At 38.2% G+C, this 24,602-nt stretch overlaps 1 protein-coding gene across 1 annotated transcript in view; it reads left to right on the top strand.

Annotated features, from left to right (window-relative positions):
- Positions 1 to 24,602, top strand: part of CPA6 (carboxypeptidase A6) — an 84,324-nt gene that overhangs the window by 15,308 nt on the left and 44,414 nt on the right. Inside the window, exon 3 of the mRNA XM_066547745.1 lies at positions 24,200 to 24,275. Coding sequence (XP_066403842.1) covers positions 24,200 to 24,275 — 76 coding nt within the window. The remainder of the gene's footprint in view (positions 1 to 24,199; positions 24,276 to 24,602) is intronic.

Genomic DNA, 24,602 nt, shown 5'->3' with positions numbered 1-24,602 from the left:
CAAAACTTGTGTCCCCATTGCGTGTGGGATTTTGTTGTTTTAAGATTAATCATTACTCATGTAAAACTAGGAAGGGAGAGTTTTAAATTACAGTTTATGAAGAGAGAAGTAAGAGTTGTCTTATGTTATGTTAAGGATTAACTGAAGGAAATGTTGCCTCTTGGTTGAGCTTGGCAGCCAAAGAGGCCTCTGTTGTTTTGGCCACACATTATCCTGATGTATGGCTAAGGTCACTCCTCTCTATTTCACAAAAGCAAAAATGGAAGCACAACAAAGAGATATGTTTTCCATTTGAGACAGAAAAACCCCAAAATTCCACCATAAACACAAAGTATCACCTCATATATTGTGCTGCTTCTTGCACAATAAAAGTCTTTGGCAGCTTGTTCTTAGCCATGGAGCATACCAACTCCATTTTCCATGAAACCTGATGTAATGATAGATGGTCACAAAAAAAGTACAATAAGAAAAGCTGCAGAAATATGGAGCCAACAATTTAAGGGGTTTTTAAAGCTCTACATTTGTGTGGTATTAATTGACACAGTGTATCAAGTATCACTCAAAATGCAAATATTTTGCCCATTGCAGCTTTATTGACTGCAATAATTGCAAATGGAAATGAATTCACCCTATGAATTTATCCCAGTGTACAGTGTAAAAAATACAACTTAAATTGAAAGCATATAAAAGCAGAGAATGTGATATTAGCTGGATTTAAAAAAATAAAATCAAAAATAAACACAACTCTCCATCTGGATTCTGTATTTAGTGTTTAATGGACATGTACTGTTGCTGCTAATTTCAAAAAAAAATCCCATTTGTTTGCTTTTTTGATAAATCCCATCAAAGCAGCTGTCCTTTTCCAGGAGAAAATGTAGAGCAAAGCAGAAGTTCAATACTGATCACAGGTTTCATAATTCATGCATTCAAGATAGCATAAAACAATACAAACATTACACATTTTTTTCATCTGAGATTTCATCTCTTTGAGAGCATTTCAGTAAAATTGAGACACATCCTATCTACCTGCAAAAAACTCAGCAAAATCAAATAGACCAACCAACCTTCCCTAGCTCAGCATTTCACCTTTAGATGGGAGTAAGCACACAGAAGCTCTGTCTCATAAAAACACTGGGTGCTGCAGCAGCAGCAGGAGATTTTTTTTAGTGAAAATGCTGCTTGGGGGACATATCTTGGCAAGCAGCAGCTCCCTGATGGAAATAGCATTTGGCATCAAAAAGTTCTCTCCCAGAAGCCCTGTGTACTTAGTTTTCTCAGCTGTCTTTTTTCAAAGAACCTTTCCTTTTGCTGGCTGTGCAGGTGCTGAGCTGAGATTACAGCTTGCTGTATAAAAACCTGCTCATTTTCCTCATACCTGCTCTCAGTTCCCACCTCTCTTGTACTTCACTGTCCTCATCTTTCCTCCTAAACATCCTGCTGGACCGTTCTAGGTAGGGATTGAGGCATTTTCCTGCTGGCTCAGCACATAATTCCTGATATTTGCTGTTCTGTGACTGCAGTGTAATTAGGCAATAGCAGTTTCAGCTCTAAACAGGTCTTTTGGACAGTGGGCCCAGACAGTATGATAAATAGCAATCTCATCAGGTGAAAATAAGCCCAACAATTTTTTGCTATTACAAATGTTTCCAATTTAGGGATTTGGTTTCAGTTGGACAGAAGGGAAGAAATGCTGATGGGATGATTTGTTTAAGGAGCTAGCAGCTCTCTTCAGCATTTCTTTAATTTTGTGAGTTATTTTATCAAGAGAGATCTTAAATCATACTTAGGAAATTTTCATCAAGAATCAACAGACAAAGCTCTGTTTTGTAATATGTTGAGTAGATGGGAGCAATGCTGAGAAATAACTGATACCTGAGCACCAGACTCCACTGACACCCTCTGAACTTGGTATCCTATTCTGCTGGATCCCTCTGGATTTTGTTGGTGTCTTTCCTTTAGTTTAGTAATTTTCTCTGTGTGGGAGTTGGAAATAGGGATCAAAAAAAGAGGAGGAAGCAAGAGGTCACAAACAATAGCTCTGAGAGACATAACCTACCCTGGTCATTTCAGTCCAGTGTAACACATCCTGGATGAAGTTTATAGCAATGTCCCTTTTCACTAAAAGTTAGAAGTATATTTTTATACCTTCACACAAATATGTGCATCATTATCCATGATACCTCAAACCTGGTAAGTCAAAGCAACACATGCAAAGGGAACTGTCTTTCATACAGAAAGTATGAACAGCATGATGTCATGCAGTCAGGTAGACTAAACAATCTGTCTTTTTCAGATAAAAACTATAAAACCTTAAGAAACATTTACTGTATCAGGTATGTGATGAAAATTACAGTAATAAATCTGACATGATTTAGAAACTGTGTTCCCAGGACAATTACAGAATGCCCTAGGCATTTGCTGTCTGCCTGCTCTTAGGCAGAACATGTTTACATCATGTTTCATAAATCCAACTTCTGCAGCAGGGGGTGGTTTATTCTGAGAGCACAGCAGTGAATTCTCTAAACAAAATGAATGATGTAAACCTCAAAGGGCGAGTTTGGTATCTCAGTGACAAAGACACAACATTTAAAGGAGATCTCTGCATTTGTGGTTTCTTGTAGTTTAGCAAATTAGGTTCCAGATTGATGTTAAACAAATAATCAGTGTGGTAATGCTTTTTAACAATCAAGTAATAAACAAATGTCTCAAGAAATCAACTGTAAGTTGTTTTAACAGTGCATAAAACATCTGCTTATTACCAAAGATCTCCAGCATGGAGAGTGGCACTGATGGAACTTGCTGTGTGTTGTCAGGGCCCTGAGTCTGTCCTAGCAGCCCTTCACCACCCTGCCTTCTTCCAGCAGAAGAGCCAAAATCATCCTGTCACATTCAGTGGCCGAGCCATGACTCAGTTGTAGCCACACCTTGACCTTTGAGAACACAGAGTCCCTGCTGTGCCAGTCAAGAGTTTGGGAGAGCAGCCAAGGCACTGCAGGGAGGTTTACAACAACAAAATCAGAATCCAGCCAAACACGAATGCTCCTTCATTTGATGGAAAGGTGATTACTGGGCAAATAGGTGAAATTTTCACAAGTTTCAGTTCAGAGCATTAAACCTTTTTTTATCTCTGTGGAGGTAAAAACCTTACCATCTAATAACAGCTCTGGCTTTCCTGTTTAGCAGAGCTCCCCAAAAGTCAATTTTGTTTCTTTTCTTGGTAGCATAAAGGAATCCCAAACCCTACTGCCTTATTTCTCTGCTTAAAGAATATTTTTCAAGTCATACTTTTCCTTCAAGCTTATAGCTTTGTTGTCCCTTTAGATAAAATAAAGAACACTGCCGTCTGATTTTCTGATATTTACCTATTGAATTTCTGGGGCAAAACACAGACATTAAGTCAGGAACCTGCATAATTCTGAGCAGTATTGGCTAAGAGAAATCATGTGTTGAACAGATGATAGTAAACAAAATGTTTTCTCCAGAAGTTACTTAATTCTCCAAAGTGAATGAAACCATAATGCATGTTAATTCATCTTAATTCATGTTGTGATGAGAATTTCCTAACCTCACTCCACATTTCTACACAAATATTTGTATTATTTAGCTATAAACTGAGTTCGTTAAATGAAATAAGGAAAAAAAGACACTCTGTGCTCCATTTTACAAACATTTCTCCATAAGTTAAGTCATATTGGTAGCAGATTTTGAACCCAGCTAAGTCCAAAGCACTAGAAATAGTAAGATAAACTATTTAAGGGTCACTTTTTGTGTGTTTTTAATTGGCAAGAAGTAACTTAACTTTTTGTTTAAGAAAAAAAAAAGAAAAAAACAATTTAGGTATGTTGGTGATCAGAATACCTCCCATTAAATTGTAAATGTTTTATGGTGTACTTTTGGGATATCAATCACAGGACCCATAAGCAAAGAGTCAGTGAAGGAAAGAGTCTTCCAGGCGTGACACATCTGGTTCTTTGGCAGCCTAAACAAACTTTATATTGCCAGCTTTAAATTGGGCCTTTGAGTTTGCCACGTGCTTTATCTGTTGATGGGATGTCTGCACTGCCATCTGTTCCTGGTTGCAGCAGCTTTAACATTTAATATTTAGGTTTATTCCCCTCCCTTCTCTCTCTTCAGATGATCTCTATGCAGGAAAGCTTCACACTCAGTCCTTGTGCTTAGGGCTTATGGCCTTGCTCTTCTAAGCCTCTAAATATTCTGCATTTCTGATCAGGACTGGGACAAATATGCAGTACTACAAGAGCTGTGACCCTGCATCACCAACAGTTCTACACTCAAAGGCATTCAAAAGCAGCAATTAAAAGATTTCCATTTGCACAAGACTCTTGATGCATCCATTGACTGGTCAGAAGCTTCTCAATTGCTTTCTTCACTAAACTAAGGCTCTATTATCAAAAACCCAGTACTAGAGGAAGTCAGCTGTAAACTGTATTTGTCAGTTATGAAAATGAATCTAGAATCAAATGAGTATGTCATCACAGATTGCAAATGGGCCCATTTGTGTATATCTTGATTTAAGGTGTTCTTCAGAGAAGCACCTTACTGCTTTTAGAAGTAGGTAGAATTTGCTCTTAGGGAAAAAGAGCCTTTATTATCTCCTGGATGCTGAGTCCTAATAAAACATAAAATTCCTTGAAAGGAGTATCTGTTGTTTCCAAATTAGATGATATTGGAAATAGAGGAATTTAAATAGTTTGCTCTTAGTCTGTTCCATTTCTGGACTGGTTACAGCTTCCTGGTACACTTGCCCCTACATCTGATTCTTCAGTCTGTATATAAAATACTTCTGCAGTTATGGAGTCAGTTATATATCATGCTAATCTTAAGAATTACTTTTTTTTCTGCTCAGACCATGTAATCAAAGGCAACAGAAATATCATGGAAAATAAGTTTCCACTGTGAATCTATATACTCAAAGCCAGCAGGTGAATAAACTAATGCTTTTGTTTTTCAGTATCCATAATTTCTTAAACTTCTCTTGGGAGTCTGCACAAACTGAACATTTAAAGTCAGCAGTGACTGGGAAAACAGAGGATTGCAGATGTCAGCTCTCAGTGACTCCAGGTGCTACTTGTCACAGGTGCCACTGCAGGTGTTATGCTGAGTGACAGTCAAGTGTTTTCATACAAATGTCTTCTAAGCAGCCTTCCCCCTCACTGCCTCCATCTTCCTCATTGCACTCCCTGTTCCTGTGATGCTGGTGTTCCCATTTCTCTTCCAGTTTAGTGTTTTTAGTGTTTATTTAGAAATTGTTACTGCCATCAAACCTCAGACCAGCAGTGGGCACAGAATGGATTATCAATCCAATATAAAAAGTCATTGTAGTGTGGAATTATTAAGTATGCTGTTAATCTAATTTGAAGTTTAATAAAATATTTCCACTTATGAAATTAGTATCAGAGAGCATAAATAAAAGAGTTCTGCTTCTTCTCTTTTTTCCTCTGTGAACAGTAACGTGACAAGGGAATTCAGCGTTTTCATTCAAGGGAATTCAGGCAAATTCTACTTTGCCCTTCAGAGGATTCCCAAAGGCAAGTTTTAGGTGTTACTTCTTAAGTATAAGCCTGAAGGAGAAGTATAGAATCAGGAATCTCTTCACTTTCACATCCAAAGTAAAAGCAAATGGCAAGCTAGCAGCCACCCTGCCCTGCTCCCTAAGGCAGCCATGGATCTGGTGTATTTCTGTATTCTACTGTATTTATCTGGTCATGTGTGAGAACATGGTCATTTATAACAGTGACAACATTGACAACAGTGCACCAGGATGCCACTTACTGCTGTGGCAGCTGTATCAAACTCTAGCAGCTTAACAGGCTTCCTGTAGGCAAATAGCACCCAAAATATTCATCTACCCAGGGAATTAGGCATCTGTTAACTTTATCTGATAGTTTCTTTGTTAAACAGTTCATTCTCTTGGCAATTGACCTTCAAAATAAATGTGAAATGCAAACTTCAGAGAAGGAAAATGAGCCCCAGAAATCTATCAAATCACTTACTAAAATGCATCACTATTGGTTCAGACAGAATGCTTCCTAATTTAAGGCTGACATTTATATGTTACTCTAAAATAGCTAAACATGAATGCTGAAGAGACAAAAGAAGCTAGAAACATCAGAAATAGTAGTTAAACTTTTACATCACTTAATTTTAAAAGTTAGGTTAATGGCATGAGGTTCTAAAATCTGTAAGAACAGGGGATTTATGGGTTTGAAAAAGACATTTAGAAAGATACGTACATGTATAAATGAATCATTAAAATGTTTTATGGAGAGATTTTGAGGAAGAGTGCTCTGGTATCATTGACACTTGCTTAAAACTGTAATATTTCACATAAGAGCCTAATGTGGAGCTGAGAAAGATTATTTTACACATTTAAGTGTGTACTGACTTTGATAGCATTCAGATATCAATGCTTGTGTAACATAGTGCCCTTGTAGGCAGAAAACATGTGTCAAGTAGAGCTGGTAAAAACAAAAGTTACTCTGCATGTTTTTTGATTAAATCGGCCTTTGACAGAATAGAAATTTCTGTGAGGCTTTTTTCGTGCTTGTGCTGATGCAAAAAAAAAAAAAAGAGGCAGTTGAGATATTTAAAATATATTTTAATTTTTTTTTCTGAAAGCTAAATAGATTTAACTTTTTTTCTTACTGCTTCTCTGGGAATAAATAAATTTCATGAGTAGTTATTGACAAATTAGAATTTCTGTCAATAATGAAACGTTTGAGTGTGAAATTTCTCTCTCCAGAAGACAGGATAACTTGTAGCTCATGTGTTAATGGCATGGACTTGAGTGGGGAAAAAATGTTTTCCACAAGCAGTGGTGGAGGATATAAATCCACCCTCTCAAACACATGGTCTTCTGTAGGAGAAATGGCTCTCCACGGATTTACCTTTAAAGTAAATTTAAAGTACTTTTGGTTAAATTTAAATCTAAGCAGAGGCTTATTTATAAGTCTTGGCATTTTGAGTCAAAATAGCCACCCTTCCAGGTTCTGTGTGAGCAGGCAGTGCTGTGCAAACTTTCTGATCAGACTGGACCACCTGGTGCTGAGGACCAGACATTCTCTACATTACATGGATCTGGTTGGGTTTTGCTTTGGTCTGGCTGATCTCATCCCACAGACTGAAAGCTGATTTGTGTTTGAGGTGCATTGTATGTACCCCAAGAGCATCCCTCAGTTTGTGTTCAGTCAAATTCATGCACCCTCGGACTGGTGCAATGTGTGTCACAAACCCAGAGACTGTGTCACAGTGAGAACCACATGTGTATGGGAAGGGACTCTCAGGTTCACTTCAGAAGTGCACTTCTGGTCTGAATTAAAAGGTTTATGTGGCTTCTATCCCTCTCCCAACACTAGCACCTAAAGAATAAGGTGTCTGAAATACTGCAGCTGTTAAACAGCATGTCTGCAGCAAAGGTTTCTTCCTACTCTCCATCACTTATCCTTGATAAAGATACTGAGATTCTCCTGGAAGAGAATATGGAACTGCTATGTTTGTGATGTCTTGTTTTTGTAATTTTTGGGTATAACAGGGAGTATTTCCATCCAGAGCAATCCATGATTCCTTTCTTTGCACATTTTTAAAAGTTTTACTCAGCCATTGGCTCCTTTTTCAGAAGAATGCTTTCACATTGTAAGCAGATTTGTATTGCCTAAAAATGAAGTAATTACACCACACCCAACACAAAAATAGAAAAGCAGGAGCTCTCAGTATCAATTTCTTCCCTTAATTCATTTGCAAAGGTGTCTTTTGAACCCCTCCTTTATGGAAACCAAGACGTCAATAACAAGAAATACAAATTCTCCAATAACAAGAGTGGTTAATACCAGGCTTTCACTTATGAAATTACTATAAATGGAATCATATTACCATGAGTGGGTTTAAGAAATGCAGGGCAAGTCCCAGCAGCCCTGGAGAGGTTTCTGAGACTGAGCTGAAGATTTAAGAGGAGGCACCTGCTTATCTCCCCCTGGCAGCTTCCCTTGTAGTAAACTGAGCACAGCTGTCACAGCTCCTTGCTCAAGGGCAGAGGGGAAAACATCCCCTTCCACACCACACCGTGTTAATCTCCACACCACCTTGGATTTCTGGTTTACTGAAAAAAGGTGAACAGAATCAGTGAGGACAATTTCAAATGCTTCAGCAGCACACTGCTGTTCCTTGTGCAGGTGACACTGTCCAGCCAAGTATTCAGCTGGCTGTCACCTACCACAGGTATGTCCAGCTAACTCTGGGTGAGAAGACTGTTCCAAAATGGAAATGCTCTGATAAAGATACTATGATTAAGATAACAACCTTTTGACACATACTAACATTCAGAGAATCACAAAGCAATTTTATATTGCATATGCTTTCTGGAAACACATCAAGAGTTATTTAAGGAATTTAAAGTGCTTGAGGCATGAAGTGAAGGCAAAGGGAATTGTCTTGCTCTAGGCATCATGACAAAAACAGTTGCTGGGGGCAGGAAACTGTCTCTGGTCAGGGCAAGTGGGATTACTGCAGATATCTGAGGCTCCTGCAGTACAGCCCTTCACACACCACCACTGAACACTTTGCTAACTCTGTAATGCAGTTGTTCATTTAATACTCATTTGTACTATGTGTTTCTTATTGCTCAAGACTGTACTCCTTGAGCTAAACTCAGAGTTTTCTGTTTACAAAAACAAGCAAAAAAATGCACTGATTTTCTCCTTTTTCTTTAACATTGTTCAGCGGTTCCTTGTTGTGTTGGAACTGCCTTACCCACACTTCTACTTGACATCATTTTGGTGTGAATATTTTAATCTGCTGCTTGGATGCATTTACTGTGCTGTTTCCCAGTTGAGTGGTAGTTTGGAAAAAAAGTTTGGAAATCTACTACTAAAGAAATATTTCATTATTATTTATTTTATATTTATGTTGTCTCTAATTATAATATTAGAAAGATTTATTAACACCATCTTTGCTGCTTCTGTAAAAAAAAAAATATTAAAAGCAGATGATCTAGCATACCTGTGTAATTTATTTTTCTGTACAGCTGGCAAAGATTTAGAAAAGACTGGCTTAACTTCCAACATGTTTCCAAAATCAAAATGTGATAGATAAGCTAAATATGAATGGTGAGGTCTGAAAGTGACCTTGTTTTTTCTCCAGCAAACAGGCAGACCTGAGCAGCTTTAATTGTAGTGCTCGCTACAAGCAGTTTATGCCTGTATTAACAGACTACAAAAAATATGTAATTACCATGTTAAGCACAACAATATGAGTCTGTTAGGAATGGACTCCAAATTTGGATTATTCCAACATTCAGAGTGTAACCTAATAATTGCTAACCATCACTGATCTTGCTACAGCCTCTTTTATGAGAAGTCAGGAGACCACAACTCATTTCATGCAGACTACATTAGTGGTTGATTCCAACTCTAGAGCCCCTTTCTGCCACAGAGGAAGAGAAGTTTCAAAATAAAACAGAACAGTGAAAACAAAAAGAATCCTTAAAATACACTGTATTAAGGATGTTTAGGTGATGTAGTAAACTCCCTTCACTCTGCCATTAAGCCCAGACAGGAGATTTCACATGCTGCCTGAGTTATCTCCATGCTAATTTGGGCTATTGGTTGGATTTACTATTGGGTGGTTTGCATTGGAAGGGACCTTAAGGATCATCTAGTTCTGACCAGAAACGTTTTACTTTTCTCTCCATGCAGAATGGGAAAGTTTTCTGAATGTCACATAATTTCTCACTTGTCCACATTGTTGTCATTGTCCAGCAGTGTTTCAGGTGTAGACTTTTATTGCAAAGTGCTCCATCTCAGCCAGCCTTCTGGTACAATGGGGAGAACTTTGATATTGGCAGCTTTGTTGGGTATTACACCAACTCACCCTACAATCAGGATATTTTTAAATAGAACAACAAAAAAAAATAAGGCCATCAGAATTAAAAATGTTGCTGTGAGGACTGTACTGCAGAAAGATTTATTTGTCCATGTCCCCATAATGATCTTTGGATTTTTGGGTGATAAACATCCTGCAATGAACATTTTGCCCCAGCATCTGCAGAGCACAAATGTCAGCAGATAAGAAAATTCATGATCAGTTTATGCAAGCAGGTGCAACTCTGTTGACTTGAATAAAACAAAGTGCCAACCAAAAAAAAAAAAAAGAAGAGAATGCCAAATGCTTTTGAAAGGTATTTTAAAGAATAGTTTATTATTTAAATATTTAATATAAATCTTTCTCCTTCCAGTCGTAAACACAGGTTGCCTTGAAGTTAAATATCAGCCTCTCAACACAGCTATAATTTATGGACAGCATTTATTCCTTGGTGAGGTATTTTACCTCCCTTTAGTTACATAAATAAACTCTCCAAGACCTGTTAATTTATTCATTGCCTGTTAATCCTTATTTGTCACCCTTATTTTAAAAATATACATTTATCTTCTGCTAATGAGAAACAGGAATAAAAATTATTCTCAGTTGGTTCAAGGAAGCATCAGAATGTGCAGAGTGTTTTGGTTAGTGTGTAAATCTCAAAATAAAGCACTCAAAGCAGTCATAGCCCTGGAATCAGAGAACAGCAAGTTTGGGAGGAAAAAAGGAGGAAAAAGGCAAGAAAACAGAAAGCCTTAATATATGTATAAGGTTTTAATATAAAATATAAATAATAGAATATAAAATGGAATAGAATATAAAATAGAATATATAGTATAGAGAGAGAGAATGTAAAACAGCTTAACTGCATTGGTCCTTACAGAAATATTTCACTCTATAGATGATGAAGAGAGGTCTTCTAGGAGGTGATTTGTGTCTTTATCAGTCTGAAGAGTCTTGAGATGCCCATCTCTCACTATGGGCTGTGTCAGATGAGATGGCCTGGCATGATGTGGAACAGAGCTGTGCCTGTATCGCAGGTGATGCAAGCACCTGCTAGGAAACAGATGTGCTTTGCCAAGACACGTGTGGTCATCATTTTTACAAAGTGCTCCCTCTCAGCCATTCAGAATTTGGTTTTGTGCCTGGTCTGTTAGTGAACCCATGTTGGTAGAAAGGGCAATTTTTTTTGTGTGCCCACAAACATCGTCTCCCATGTGTCTTCAGACTGTCATAATACAACAAAATCATTCTGTCTATTCACAGCACCCTGGCAGAAGGTGTGGGAGGGTTGCAGCACTGCTCAGGGAAGACCTGTGGAATTGACCTCCTTTTCAATTGGTTTGAAATTGTGACAAGCTCAATAGCTGCAGTTAAACTAAATTATTCTCTTAACCAAAAGCAGAATTTCCACTTTTTTGCTTAGGGAATTCTTACTGTGGCATGCTGTGAGGTCAGGGTATTAGCCAACTAAGAGGCACAGAAGTTTCTGTAGAATTCCAAGTTGTCCCACAAAACTAACTATTACCACAATAAAGTAAATCACAAGCTTGCATTTCCAGATTTACTCAACATGTATCTCCAGCATCCCTGAAGTCAGAAGTGATTTTGTAGAGAACTGACACAGCTTTAATCTAGTGGAAAAAAATTATTTCTCAAGCAGCTTATAAAAATGGGAAAATAGAATTGCCTTTATGGCTGGTACAGCTGCATTATAGGAGCTGTCTTCAGAGAATAAATAATTTCATTGCCACTAAAATATTTATATCCCTTTCCAAGCCTTCAGTTCTGTTTTGTTTTTCAAATAGTATTCCTCATTTGGTACGCTTTTGTTTTCTTCAGCACTCTAGGTATCATTTTTCAATGATAGGATAGCAGGTCAGTTTTGTGTAAGATACTCAGGACTGGTTTGAAGAACAAGAGGTAAAGACTTTGTTTTGAAAAATCCAACCTGGATTTTTTTCAGGTTGCATATTTGTATATCACGACTAAGTTCAAAGATTCAGATCCATCAAATTATGCACAGCTATCTTGTTTGTGCATGTGGATGTGTTAAACTCTTCCTTCCCATCGGTGCCTTGCTGTTAAGTGAGATTGTGAACTTGCCATCGAGTATAAACATGTTTAAATGTAGTATCCTGACATTTTTTATCAAGATGTGTAGCTGAGTGAGTGCAAGAACTGTGATGTATGTATTACACCATCATTGGGGATTAAGGCTGTCCTTAATCTGACCCTGAGAAACCTTGTGCCAGGTTGGAACCTAAATTTTTGGCTGTGAAAATGCAGAAGGATGAAATATCATGATGGGCCAGACAAATGCAAAGATGTTGGGAGTCTTCTGCAGCCTTTATAAAGAGAGCCCCATGTGCAGCAAACTGAGTTTGGTTGGCTTTTACACCCCAGCTCCTAAATACAACTGACCATGGGTGTATCTGAGAGGCCCCTGATAACATATAAAGTCACTTCACTTTTAAAATAATGGGGGAAAAAAAAACCAACAACAAACCCTCCACTTTGTCATATCCCTGAAAAATAACTGAACAAAATTCAATGTGTTAAAGATGGATATTATCAAAGCCAAAGCACTTCTACATACCCATTGTGATTATGTCCCCAGCTTTAAAATCAGTAATGAAGAAGATCATTGTGGTGATCACATAAAAAAATTTTTGGCTGTTTTTTTTTTTCAGTTTCCTGATATATACAAATGCCTCCCCACGTTCAGATCCTGCAGGCAATTAGTGTACTGTTAATTTTACTGACGTGTAAGGTGACTTGTATATTCACATGCAGGTCCTAGATGTGGTTCCACATATATTTTCTGTCTTTATTCTTATCCATCTTATCTATGCTTTTGACAAAATATTGATAGAAGTGCTGCAAGCAATCATCTGAGGAGCTGCTGGTCTGTAAGCAGAGAGTGTGCCAGGGAGGGCTGGGAGTTCACACCCAAACTGGCAGCATGGGCTCTCCAGAGGGGCTGGTTCCTCCCTTTGGGCAGATTATCAAGGAACTCATATGGTATGAGAAATAAATGGATGTAACCTCTGTTTTTCCAAACAAAAAGCCTCAAAAAAAAAAAAAAAAAAAGTTACAGAGCCTGAAAACAGCTTAAATGTATCTATAAGCAAAAAGATTATAAATAGCATCCATAAAGCTGCTTGGAGCAGCTGATTAAGTGTTTTCCTTTTTGTGTGCTAAAATAGTCCCACCACAGAAGGTTTTTAAACCTTTTCTATAAATTCATCACCATGGAAAAGGGGTCCTTAGGAGAGAACAGTCTGTGAGTCATCATAAGCTTTCTTGTTGTAGTACTACATCTAGTTCCAAAGGGTTGTTTTGAACTCTCATGTAAAACAACACCCAAAAACCAACTGGCCTTTATCTGAAAATCATAAAAATGTGAGCATTAAAAATCTGTTATACTTAGTAAAATAAAACTCCTTATTGCAGGCACATGCACACCTAATTCGTTTATACATAACAGGAAATTGGATTGATATCTGTAAGGAAAGATGGGTCAGGAAATACACTGCAATTTGAAGTATATGTGGTGTAGAATTGTAGCTGCACTTTGCAGTGCATAACTCTTTAAAGTGAAACAAAAAAATTTTCATGGAAATTACTTTTCTCTCCTTCTGCTTCACACATTTGGTTCCCATGTTCACTGAAAATGTAATTAAACAGTTTTATTTTCAGATTTATTCCAAAAGATTTTTTGAAAGTTGATTTAAAGAAAACCCATTGCATAACTAAGCATCCAGAAACACCTCCAATTTTTTCAAAACAAGTTACTGTACAACACCTGACAGTGCTAAAAGCAAAGTACATTTGTTAATATTTGCTACCCAACAGTGTGGGTTGCTTCCAGGGCATACCCAGACATTGCTCAGCAGTGTGCACCTTGCATCCTTTCTCAGGCAAAGGTGTTGAACACAGGGCAGTGGAGTCACCAGGATTCAGCTGGAAGGCAAGACACACCCAGGTTGTGCATTAAACTGGGAAATACCCCCAGGTGCAGCTGTGCCTTTGCAGACTCACTGCCAGGTTTGTCTCACTGCTCTCTTTATTCAAGGCAGATGGTAGAAAGCAAAAATGACACAATGTGCCAGGGGTCATGGAGACCAACCATCCAGCATTTTTAATTCAAAGACTCTACCATACATTTCTGCTTTATATGTATTTAATCTGTGCCTTTCCTGCAGTATCATTTCTCCTGGGAAGATCTCCTGTTTGAAGAGAAATTTGCAAATACCATTTGACCTCAGTCTAGGTGTGCAAGGTGCCCCTTTGCTGAGGGACTCTCCTCATTGCTGTTTTCAGAGACATTCTACCTGGACACAAAGCATTGCATCTCAAGTCAGCACTGTCACCTTGCTCACGTCCCTGGGGGGAAAATAAGAGAGCTGTCTGTGTGTCTGGGGGTCTCTAGCTGGTCAGAGTGACCCTGAGATGTGTTAGAAAGTCTCTTTTCCCAGCCCAGCACTCAAAGAAGGAGTTGGAACTCTTCATTTCTCGGTCTCAAGGTTGTTTATTGTATCTTATCTATAAAATTCTTTCTCCTGGTCTGCCGAGGTCTGCTCAGCAGGTCAGACAGAGGCACTCTGCCCGCCCCCGGGGTGGTGTTATCTTTTTATACTAAAAACTACATGTGCAATATTTACAATTATATATATATATATATATACCTATCATCTATGTTAGACAGTGAGCTTCTACTCTAAACCAATCTAAAAGTGCCAACATCACAGCAGAAGATGGAGGCCAAGAAGAAGAAAAAGAAAGGCTGGACACACCCAGATTCCTCCATCTTGCCCCCTGAACCCTCATTCTAAAAACCCCAAAAAATCACTTTTTCACCCTCTGATAAATTCACTATCATTCTACTTAAACTTTCATGGCTTGTAATTCTTCATATAAGTAATTGTTTTTTCCAAAGGCTAAATCAAAAGCACAGGGGTCTTGGGCTCTGTGCCCAAGTCTCTGAGCCCCCTGGGCAGGGGCTTGAGTCTTCCAGGGCAGCCAGAGGAATTTCCTGGGTTCTGACACCCGTGAGACTCAGAGTTGTGGCAGTATTTAGCAGGTAGCATCATGTGCAATTGCTTCTGAGCTTAGTGCATGAAGATTTAAAATTTCTTCGTCAAAATAGCACCTTAAATTGATGAAGAGTTCAGCACCCACGTCTCTATTATGCTTCTCTGAGACACAGAAATACCTAATTGTCCTATAATGAAAAAAAAAGCCTGCCTTTTCTCTTTCTTAACCTAGCAAGACTCCATGGAAATCAATGGAATTATGCCAGCCTCTTGCAGTAACACCAGCAAAAAGAGAATTTCCTTACAGGATTTTCCTCACTTTTTCCAGTAAATTTGCTGTTTTCCCCAGCTTTGAAACCTACAGTTCCTGTCCTTTTGCAAAATTGTGGAGAGGCATTGTCCTTTATTTGAATAGTGACACTAAAAGTGTACTTTCCAGGAATTAAAATATATAATCATTATGTGGAAGTGGACTAGGCAAGAAGTGATGATAAAATAGTTTGGGGAAACTTAGCATGCTACAGACATCTCATGCAGCAGTATTTCACACCATAACATTTTTTACTCCATAAATATTTTCATCTTTCTTGCTGTAACTTGCATAAATGAATAAATGCATAGAAAACACTAATGATAAGCCCTAAATTAAATCTAAGCTCACCATCTTGACATTTACTTTTTAAAATATGTATGAGGCAATTCCTCTGATCTTTTTTTTATACACTTACAAACACATGCTTACAAGTTATTTGTGTTTCAGGGCCAAGTACAGTAATGAGTAAAGGCTTCATCCTCCTATTGCTGAAAGACTTTGTACAGTCATGAGGGCTTGAGGATCAAGGTTTTAAATTGAACTCAAGAGATTGCCTATCAGGAATAACCAGATCCTTCCAAATGTGGTCCCATTCAGCAGCAGGAATTGCTACATGCTCTTAACCCTCATTCTCTATGCTTTGAATGATCATTACCTACAAAAAAAATACACTTTTTCTTTTTATTTCCAGTTATTTTCTGAAGCTATTTATTCCATAAAGATTCAAGATATGTTAGGAAAACTTGATGGACTTAATGGCTGAATTAAAAGAACTAGGGTGAAATGCAATAGTTCAAGATTAACATCACACATACAGGAATTTCTCCGTATTACTGAAAATCCTTTGGTTGGATCAAGGAGAAAAACCAGCAACATAGTATTCAGCTACAGGATGACTGTGATTTTCAGTGTGTTAGGACCATAAAATTGAGTTTGTATGAGAATTTTCAAAGGAGTAACAGAGCTTACACAGTGCTTTTGGCCCATGCTTTTCAGGAGCAGAAAACCAGGAAGAGGTGCAGAGAAGAGCTATAGGGACATCTGATTAAATAATCTCCAGATATCGCATCAACAAAAATTCTTCTCTTACTCTATTAAATTATTTCTCCAAAGATGGAAATAATTTTGGATTGAATATATTACAAGCATTATATGTATTATAATAAGAGGAACAGAGTACAATTAGAAAAGACCTACTGGTCATAAGGTCTTCCTCTTTGCTGTTAAAGGAAATTATGTAATAAATTTGACAAGTTATTTTTTTTTTCTGGGCCACTGATAAACATTCTGTCTAAATTAGAGGATAGAAAATATAAATTTGAAATAAACACAAATTTAAGTGAAGAGTGTGACTTATGAAAATAAAAGTAAGATTTCTTCTCCTCTGTTTTTCAAAGATAGAAATATTATCTGATCCTTGAAAAGAAGTCATCAAGGCATATAAAATACATGCCCCATTCAGTGGTTTCCACACAGTTGGAAATGTGCAGGTATTTGACTGCAGTGGCCAGTAAAGGTCAAGTAAAACCATAACTTATAAAAAGTGGAGTCCAGATAGCTTATGTTCTATAAATTAAGGATTTTCTATGAACTTCAGACATTCAAAAGGAAGGGCTTAAAGCTTACACAGATGTAGTAAGCTATTTATTAGTATCAGAAAAACAGCTATTTTACTTACTTCTGGGTATATGGGATTTTTAATATAAGCACCCTTTTAACAATATCCATTTTAATGTGTTTTGTTCATGATAGTGCATACTGAACTTAGGCAATTTTATCAGAATACCACCAGTTTAAAATTTTCATTAAATACTGTAGAAGATTGCTTTCATTGAAAATATACTTTATATTTTCCAGGTTAGTGTAGCTTGCCTGGACAACCAAAAGTGGGGGTTATTTCCAACCTTTGAGCATATTTCAAAATTCCACAGCTGTCTCCAAAGCAAGAGAGCATGGACACCTCTTGAACTCTTTGCTGTTATTCTACAAATATCAATACATAAAAAAAATCGGAGATGTGAAAAATACTATATTATTTGAAAAAGAAAAGGAGTTTTTTCCAACATCATTGAAGGTTATGGAGTAAATGCAGAATGTTTCAAGACTTAGGAAGAGTTGTAGAATTTTTTCTGTGAAAGCTGTATATATTGCTTTCCACCTATGGTCCCTGCCTTGCTCCCTTTACCGTGGCCAACAGGAAGCTTAAAAGCCATGGGTTTATTTATGTCCCCATACTCTCACAAGTTTAAAGGATGACATCATCTCTGTTTGTAGGGGCGGGGAGCTGAACCATGCCTACACTGCCAGCTGAGCATAGCTGTGCAGCCCAGCCTGTCCATCAGGCTTTGCAGGCAGGTGTGTGCCTGGTCTCAGAGTCAGGCTGAGTGCCAGGCTTTGGCAAGACCCTGTGCTTCGAGCACACCCACCACCACAGAGACCGGAGTCTTGCTGCAGACAAACCAATCCACCATCAAATATCTCTAACCAAATACAGGGTCTGTGGTTTTTATACATACATGGATACAAAGCATGTGGAGCTCAGTATAAGGAGCCTTCTGCCAAGCTGGCACTGAACCTCACTGGAAATGACCTGTGTTTGTTTGTTCAAGGTCTTAAAGGAAGTCTGGGAAGAAAAAGTTTAATGCAGTCTTCTACCATTGAACCTTTCCCCCTTCACCCTTCTGCTCTTGGCATCTAGATTCTGTAACAACCTTCTGACAGATTTGGTGTTCCGCCTTTCACTGAAGCCAAGAGCAAATCTGCTGCACAGAGTCCTGAGATACTTAATTTGGAAATAATTGCTGCACTTGTCTCAAAATGTACATGGGGCTTAGAGTGAACTGAAGCAACTCTGAAGCTCAGGAAACCCAATGAGCTTCTGTGTGCACTTCAGAATGATGGCAGCTGCAGGAATGTGCAGGCTCTGGCCTGAGCTTAAGCTAAGTGATCAGGACATAGATAAATAATGGGACATGACATGAGAAATTGCTGAATATGACAATGTGAGAAGCTGACAAAAAATTCAGAGAGCACTGTCAAATACAGCTGGATCTTGCAGAAGGTAAAGGAGGAGGTATTTGAGAAAAGGTTGAATTTCACAGGTAATTGAAAGGGAGTACCGGGGAAGTTTTTTGGGCAACAATACCTGGGTAACCCTATCAGTGATACCACATGAAGCTGAGATTACCTAGAAATGCCAGATTTGGGTACCCATATAGCAAAGCTGGGACCAATTGGGGTAAAGTAATTAGGGATGGGTTGTTTCTTTGAGAGGAGGTAGCGTGAGCAAGGTAGAAGTGTGGTGAAAGGGAGGATGAAGAACAGGAAAAAATGTATGCAGCTGATGTAATCAGATCTGTTCAGGACACTGGCTGGGGAGTAATTGCTTGCTACAGTCTAATCAGGACATTAAATCTTGTCTGGCCCCACCACACAAGTTCAACATGCCTCTGCAGGATGAAAAGGGGAAGCTTTCCTCTTTGGGCAGAGGGAGGAGCACCCAGATGGACAGATAAACTTTCTGGTCCTGTCAGGCCTATGCCAGGCCTGACAGCATCACCATCTACTCCTTGCTTCCTTACAAAGCACAGAGCAACTCACCTTATTGCCATAAGCCATGGCAATAAAGAAGTAGATGGGGTTATAGCAGCAGCTCCTTTCAATAATATGTTACCAGAATGATGATGATCCTTTCCTTAAAAGTAGCTGTAGTTCAAATAATATGTCATTGGAAGGATTGTATCAAAGTTAAACAATCATCAGCTGTTTCATGCAAATATGTTATTACAGTATGTCTCTCAGGAAATTAATATGAATGAGTATACATGCTGTTTCATTTAAGCAGATTATTGCAGCCTCCCCTGCGGATCTTAATCCTGCACAGTTAGCACAATATTTCCTTGTCAGCTGGTTGCTTAATTTGGTCTGTTTGTTTAAGTGTTTATTGGTCTTGTTACTTCTTATTTTATTTTCTGCCCTGAATCTCTGCCCTCTTTCTCTTTTCTTTTGCACATGACTGGATGACACTTGATGAAAGCAAGACAGCATTCATTATCACACAGAGTTCATTTTTCTTTTTTGAGACAGAGACATGCACTGAAGCAATTGGTTCCCACTTCACGTGTTTAAGCTAGGTGGCCCTATAGCCAGTGCTTATGAGACATGGGAGGCCAGCTTTTATTGGAAAAGCTTTGTTCCTTAGTTGGAATGAAAACTGAAATTTTTGCAGATAATAACATTCCCCTACCATATGTGTCTGAAATGAAGCAGTGCAGAGGAGGACTGCTAGTAATATAGCATTGCTTTAGTCTGTAAAGTTTCCTGCTGGGTAAAGAAACCCTTTTTGCACCTGAAAAACATCTATGAAACTCAGATATTCTATGCTTGGGAATTAGCACGTAAGTTCAGCTTCCCAAGAAGTCATCTGTGCTATGCTGATAAATGTAAGGCAATAACATACTTTGCCTGCTCAGCATTTCTGCCTATATTACCTAAGCACCTATTTTTTGTTCAAAATTATAAATTAGCTAGCTCTTTCTTATATTAGGAATGGTCTCAGTTTTCCTGCCTTAATAGCTAAAAGGTAGAAAATATATACATTGCTATCTAGACAATGCAAATGGAGTTCTCTTCTGTTTGGGTCAGCATCTGCTGTAATACAGAAAACCATAATGAAGGGCTCAGGAAGTTTTGTAAAGTTCCCTTTCCAGATGTACCCACCAGGTTTCAGGAAGAAGCCCAGCCTTATTTGTCTATCTTGATTTTGTAGCACTACTGAATCACAGTTAAAACTCTTCATCCCAGTAACAGAGAGAGAGAAAAACATTAATGTTTTATTATTTCTTAACCTCTTCACTATCAGAATTTAGTGGAGAAAGGGGAATGAAGCAATTGATCTTTCATCACAAATCATATCTGATGGCATATTGGGAGTTGACAAGAGGCTTTCATACTGCTGATCTTTTCAGATGTGTCATTCAGCCTTAATGAACCTCTAAAGTGCAGCAACTATGGCAGCTTGTTCTCAAGAACTGTAATCCCTCCTCTGCTATTAGGAATGGATGCCTAATAAGTGGGGATTTATTTTCTTTCTTTTTTTTTTTTCTATAGGTATTTGATTTATAGCATATCACTTCCTAAACTATTACAAAATACTTGTAAAGCCTTTGCAAACATGCTTTTATTAAATTCCATGTGAGAGCAGAGATCTGATTAAGGTTCACATTAGTCAGGAGAATAAAACAATAAAAAGGATTTTCCTGAAGGAAATGAGGAATTTACATAAATGCAGTTCATGCCATGTGACTTCATCAGGAAAGTTTCATGAGAGAGAACTGCTAATTCCATCAGTAAAGAAGTCGTAGATTTGCTGCAAAATAGTTTCTTTGGATCCATCTGGTCTGTTCATAGATGAGTAAAACTATGAATTAAATGGGGAAAAAAGCAAATGAAAAAGCCAAAGAAATAAACCAAGAATTTAAGTCCCCATTGGCATGAGGAAGTATTGCCCTTCCCAGGGCCACGTAGCATATTCTGTGTTTCCAAAGCAGCTGTGTCATTTCTCATGCTGTTCCTGAAAAATATAAGGGGGTGATGACGGGAAAAAAAGGAGTCATTGCATGTCAGTGCTGGCCAACAGCTGGTCACCCATTTTGCTCAGACACAAGGCTGTCCCTGGGGACATCAGCCTGGCTTCTACTCTGCTCACCACACTCATTCAGTCAGTTCATTTACTAAAGCTTGTGTTCTGCTCTTGGCAAAGGCTTTCAACACAGTTTTGTGTTTACACAAAATTCAAAAGATCTCACTAAGTCCTAGCTTTAAATTCCATTAGTCTAATTGCTAGGGGTAAATTGAAAGTTTGTCATGGTGGATATAAATTTCTACACTAATTTATACAAAATATATCTCATCTTGCTGTTTGTTTAGAATTTTTTTTAAATAAGGTTAAAAAAAAAAAGATTTAAAGGCATCATGGTTAGAAAATTAACCTTACCTGCATAAATCAGCAGACTGCTGACATATGTCTTGCCGGCAGCAAAACTTTCCCTAGCTGGATATAGATATGATTACTTGTTTGTTTCTCATCAGCTCAACATAAAGGATGGCAGGGGACCTCACCAGGGGATGGTCCTGAGTGTTTGGGGTGCATCTGCCATTTATTAACCACATTAGTACATGATTTGATAGATTTTGTTGGCTTTTAAATAGTGGGTTGGTTACTGAATTTCTACCTTAAATTCAGTGGGCATTGCGTAGCATTTAGGGTAATAATTGGATTTCTTTAATGTGAAATGTAGCCAGAAAAGCTATAAAGCTAAAAAATTACCTTAGAACTGTCGATATCTGAAGTAAAGCTAGATTTCCTATCTGTGCTTTGTTGAAGAAGGCATAATGATTATGCACTGACTAGCCAGCCTACTGAAGTGGGTGTTAGCAGATAGTTCTCAGGAATCCAGTGTATTCCCACAGCTTGCATGCTCAAAAATCGAAAGGGCTTTGCCATAATGGCTTAACCATCTCTTAATAAAATACTGAAACTACCATGCTAAACTGCTAAACTGCTTGCTGTGAGCTCTCTAGCAGCAGACTCAGCCAGAGCTTGAAGCATTTCCCAACAATGTGTCAAGTGATCAATCTGTCACAGCACCAATACTTTCCTCTCCGGGGCGGGTTTTTCATCCCATTGGAAAGGACAGAGTTGCTGAGCTAATCGAAGGCAGTTTACAGTTTGAATTCAAGACCATACCTCGGTGATATCTGCTCCTTCGAAATTCCATTACAGCTGTGTAACACATGCTTAGCTACTTATTTCATTAAAATCTGGTTTTTATATGTTGGTTGTACCAATCCTTCCAGAAATGTCTGATGGATCTTTATAAGCTACATCAACTGCCTGGGCAATCATTACTTCTTTATTACTTTTTTATTATTTTCTTCTTAACGGCAATTTAGTACTTAGAAAGAAGTGAGTAATGGAAAAGAATATTACTCTTGTATGTATGATAAATTCAAAGCATCTATTTTCCTTTAAAAGATGCAGCAGTTGTAGTATTCTAAGAGATTTATTCCTCTCTGTGCAAGCTCCAAAACAGGAGGTTAAATTTGGCTTGGAAGCATAGTAATTTCTCCTAAATTTTTGGGCTGCCAAATTATAACAAGAGAGCTTTCAGAAATCTTTTTTTTCCTTAGGCATAAACCATTTGTACAGCAAGGTCAACAGCAGGCAAGGCAAATGGACTAAGGTCCACACCTGTGGGTACATCAGTGTTACTGCAACAGTAGCCTGGAGTCTAACTGGACCAAAAACTTCTCAATGCCATGTAGGATTTGGAAGGTTTGGGGCCTGTCAGCAGGGGTGAGAACCAAAACTGGAGAGATGAGACAGAAAGGAGAGCAAATGTTGACTGTAGAGAAAAGACTAAAAAAGAATAGGGAGTAAGGTAAAATTATTTCCAGAAACAGGTAAGACACTTCAGAATTCAGAATTTATTAGTAGTGCTTTCTTCTGAACTGGCAGTATTTAATGGTTACCTATGAATGCATTAAGGATTCTTGCAGCAAAGGTGAGTCCTACCAGAGCTGTAGCTGCAGTTCATCAAAGGCAAGACCTGGTGCCTGAGAACAGCAGCAGCTTGGGAGCCTTCCTAGAACAGTGAGCCAGGAAGGGCACACTCAGCAGTGCTGTTTCTAGTTGGCCAAATACCTTCTCACCACACTCAGAACCTTCAGCAAAGGAGGAGAGCTTACAGGATACTTGAGAGGGAAAACTCTCAATGTCAAGGGAAATTCTACTGTTTAAAATTCCCAGATAATATAGAAACTGTAGATAAAGAAATTGTTTAAAAGGCATCGTGGCTACTGGATGGAACTGTAGAAATAAAGATATGCATGACTGCCAAGGTCTCTTGGAAGAGAAGTACTGATTATCAACAGTATAAATTAAAAACTCAAAATGTAGGAAAATGCCAAAATTCACATTGGCCACTTAAAGTTATTTCATCCTTCTTGTGTATGGCTGATATTTTAGTTACATGATCATTCCCTCTATTTTCTGTGGTCTCCAGCATCCCATAGGTCATGACAGATGGTGGTCATTGAAGGGTCATTCCGTTTTTTGTTTCCTGTTTGCAAAATTATGTCCTTTGAGATCATAAGTCATAGAATGGCTGGAGTTGGAAGGGACCTTAAAGGTCATCTAGTTCCAGCCCCCCCTGCCATGGGCAGGGGCACCTTTCACCTGAACACGTTGTTCAGAGCCTCATCCAACGTGGTCTTGGACACTTCCAAGGATGAGGCATCCAAAGCTTCTCTGGGCAATTAGTTCTTGTGCTCCACACAGCAAAGAATTTCTTGCTTGTATCTTACCTAAACTTACTTTATTTCAGCTTCTGTTAAAGAAAGTGAATAAAGTCAGCTACTATTATCTAGAACCTTCTGAGCATGGGTGAGCAGCTATTTACTTCACAAAATTTGTGTAAGTTTTAATGGGTAAAGCAAAAGGCATGCCCCAATGTGAAGACCACCTCTTTTCTCAAGTCAACTCCCCTCTTGAATGCATGAAACAATGAACTTTTCAAAGTCCATTAAAGGTTTAAACATGAAAAAACAATGTATTTTACTTAATCTCATCCTCGGAAACAGATTAATCATTTTGGAAAAAGATTTTCTTTGTTGTTCTGAGGCAGATATTCAGTATGGAAGATGTCAGACTGAATGGTTTAACTTAGAAGGAATGAACAAAACATTTGGATGTAAAGGGAAGGTCCAGCTGACACTGATCTGTAAAGAGCAAATAATTTCTATGGACTTGCATAATCCAGCAGCAAGTTTAGAAGTAGAGGTCCAGCTAACCCAACATTTTCCAGGTGCTGAAAAAGAGCACAATTACAGTAGCTATCTGAACCTAATTACTGTCTCTTTGTACTGCTGCAAGGAGTCTTAAAGTGCCAATTCAATTCTCTGTTTTTGGCAGTGATAAAGTCATACGAGTTGTTCCTGAGAGTGAGAGGGAAACACAGATCCTGAGGGCTGCATTCAACAGGCTTAAGGTGAGTTTGATTATTTTCATCTTCTTTTTCTGATCTTTTTTGAAGACTGTAGTGGATTCACTGACTTGCCTTTCATTTGGCACTTCAAATTATTTTATTATCTGGAAAGAAGTCTTTGCCCATTAAATTACTAATTTACCAATAAAATAGCATAAGTATTAGATTCATCATGCCTGACAAAATTAACAACACTTACTTTCTTAAAGTGATACAGGTGCCATACTTTGTAAATTTGCTTTCTTTGTTCTTTCACTTCTTGCTAGCATACATAGTTGTTTCATTATCTGCTCAATTGTTATTTGAAACACTCAGTTAGTTCATATTGTG

This window comes from Molothrus aeneus, chromosome 1 (assembly GCF_037042795.1).
Source record: "Molothrus aeneus isolate 106 chromosome 1, BPBGC_Maene_1.0, whole genome shotgun sequence".
Taxonomy (NCBI): domain Eukaryota; kingdom Metazoa; phylum Chordata; class Aves; order Passeriformes; family Icteridae; genus Molothrus; species Molothrus aeneus.
Note: the sequence above shows the minus strand (reverse complement) of the source record. Positions and strands in the feature narration are given on the sequence as shown.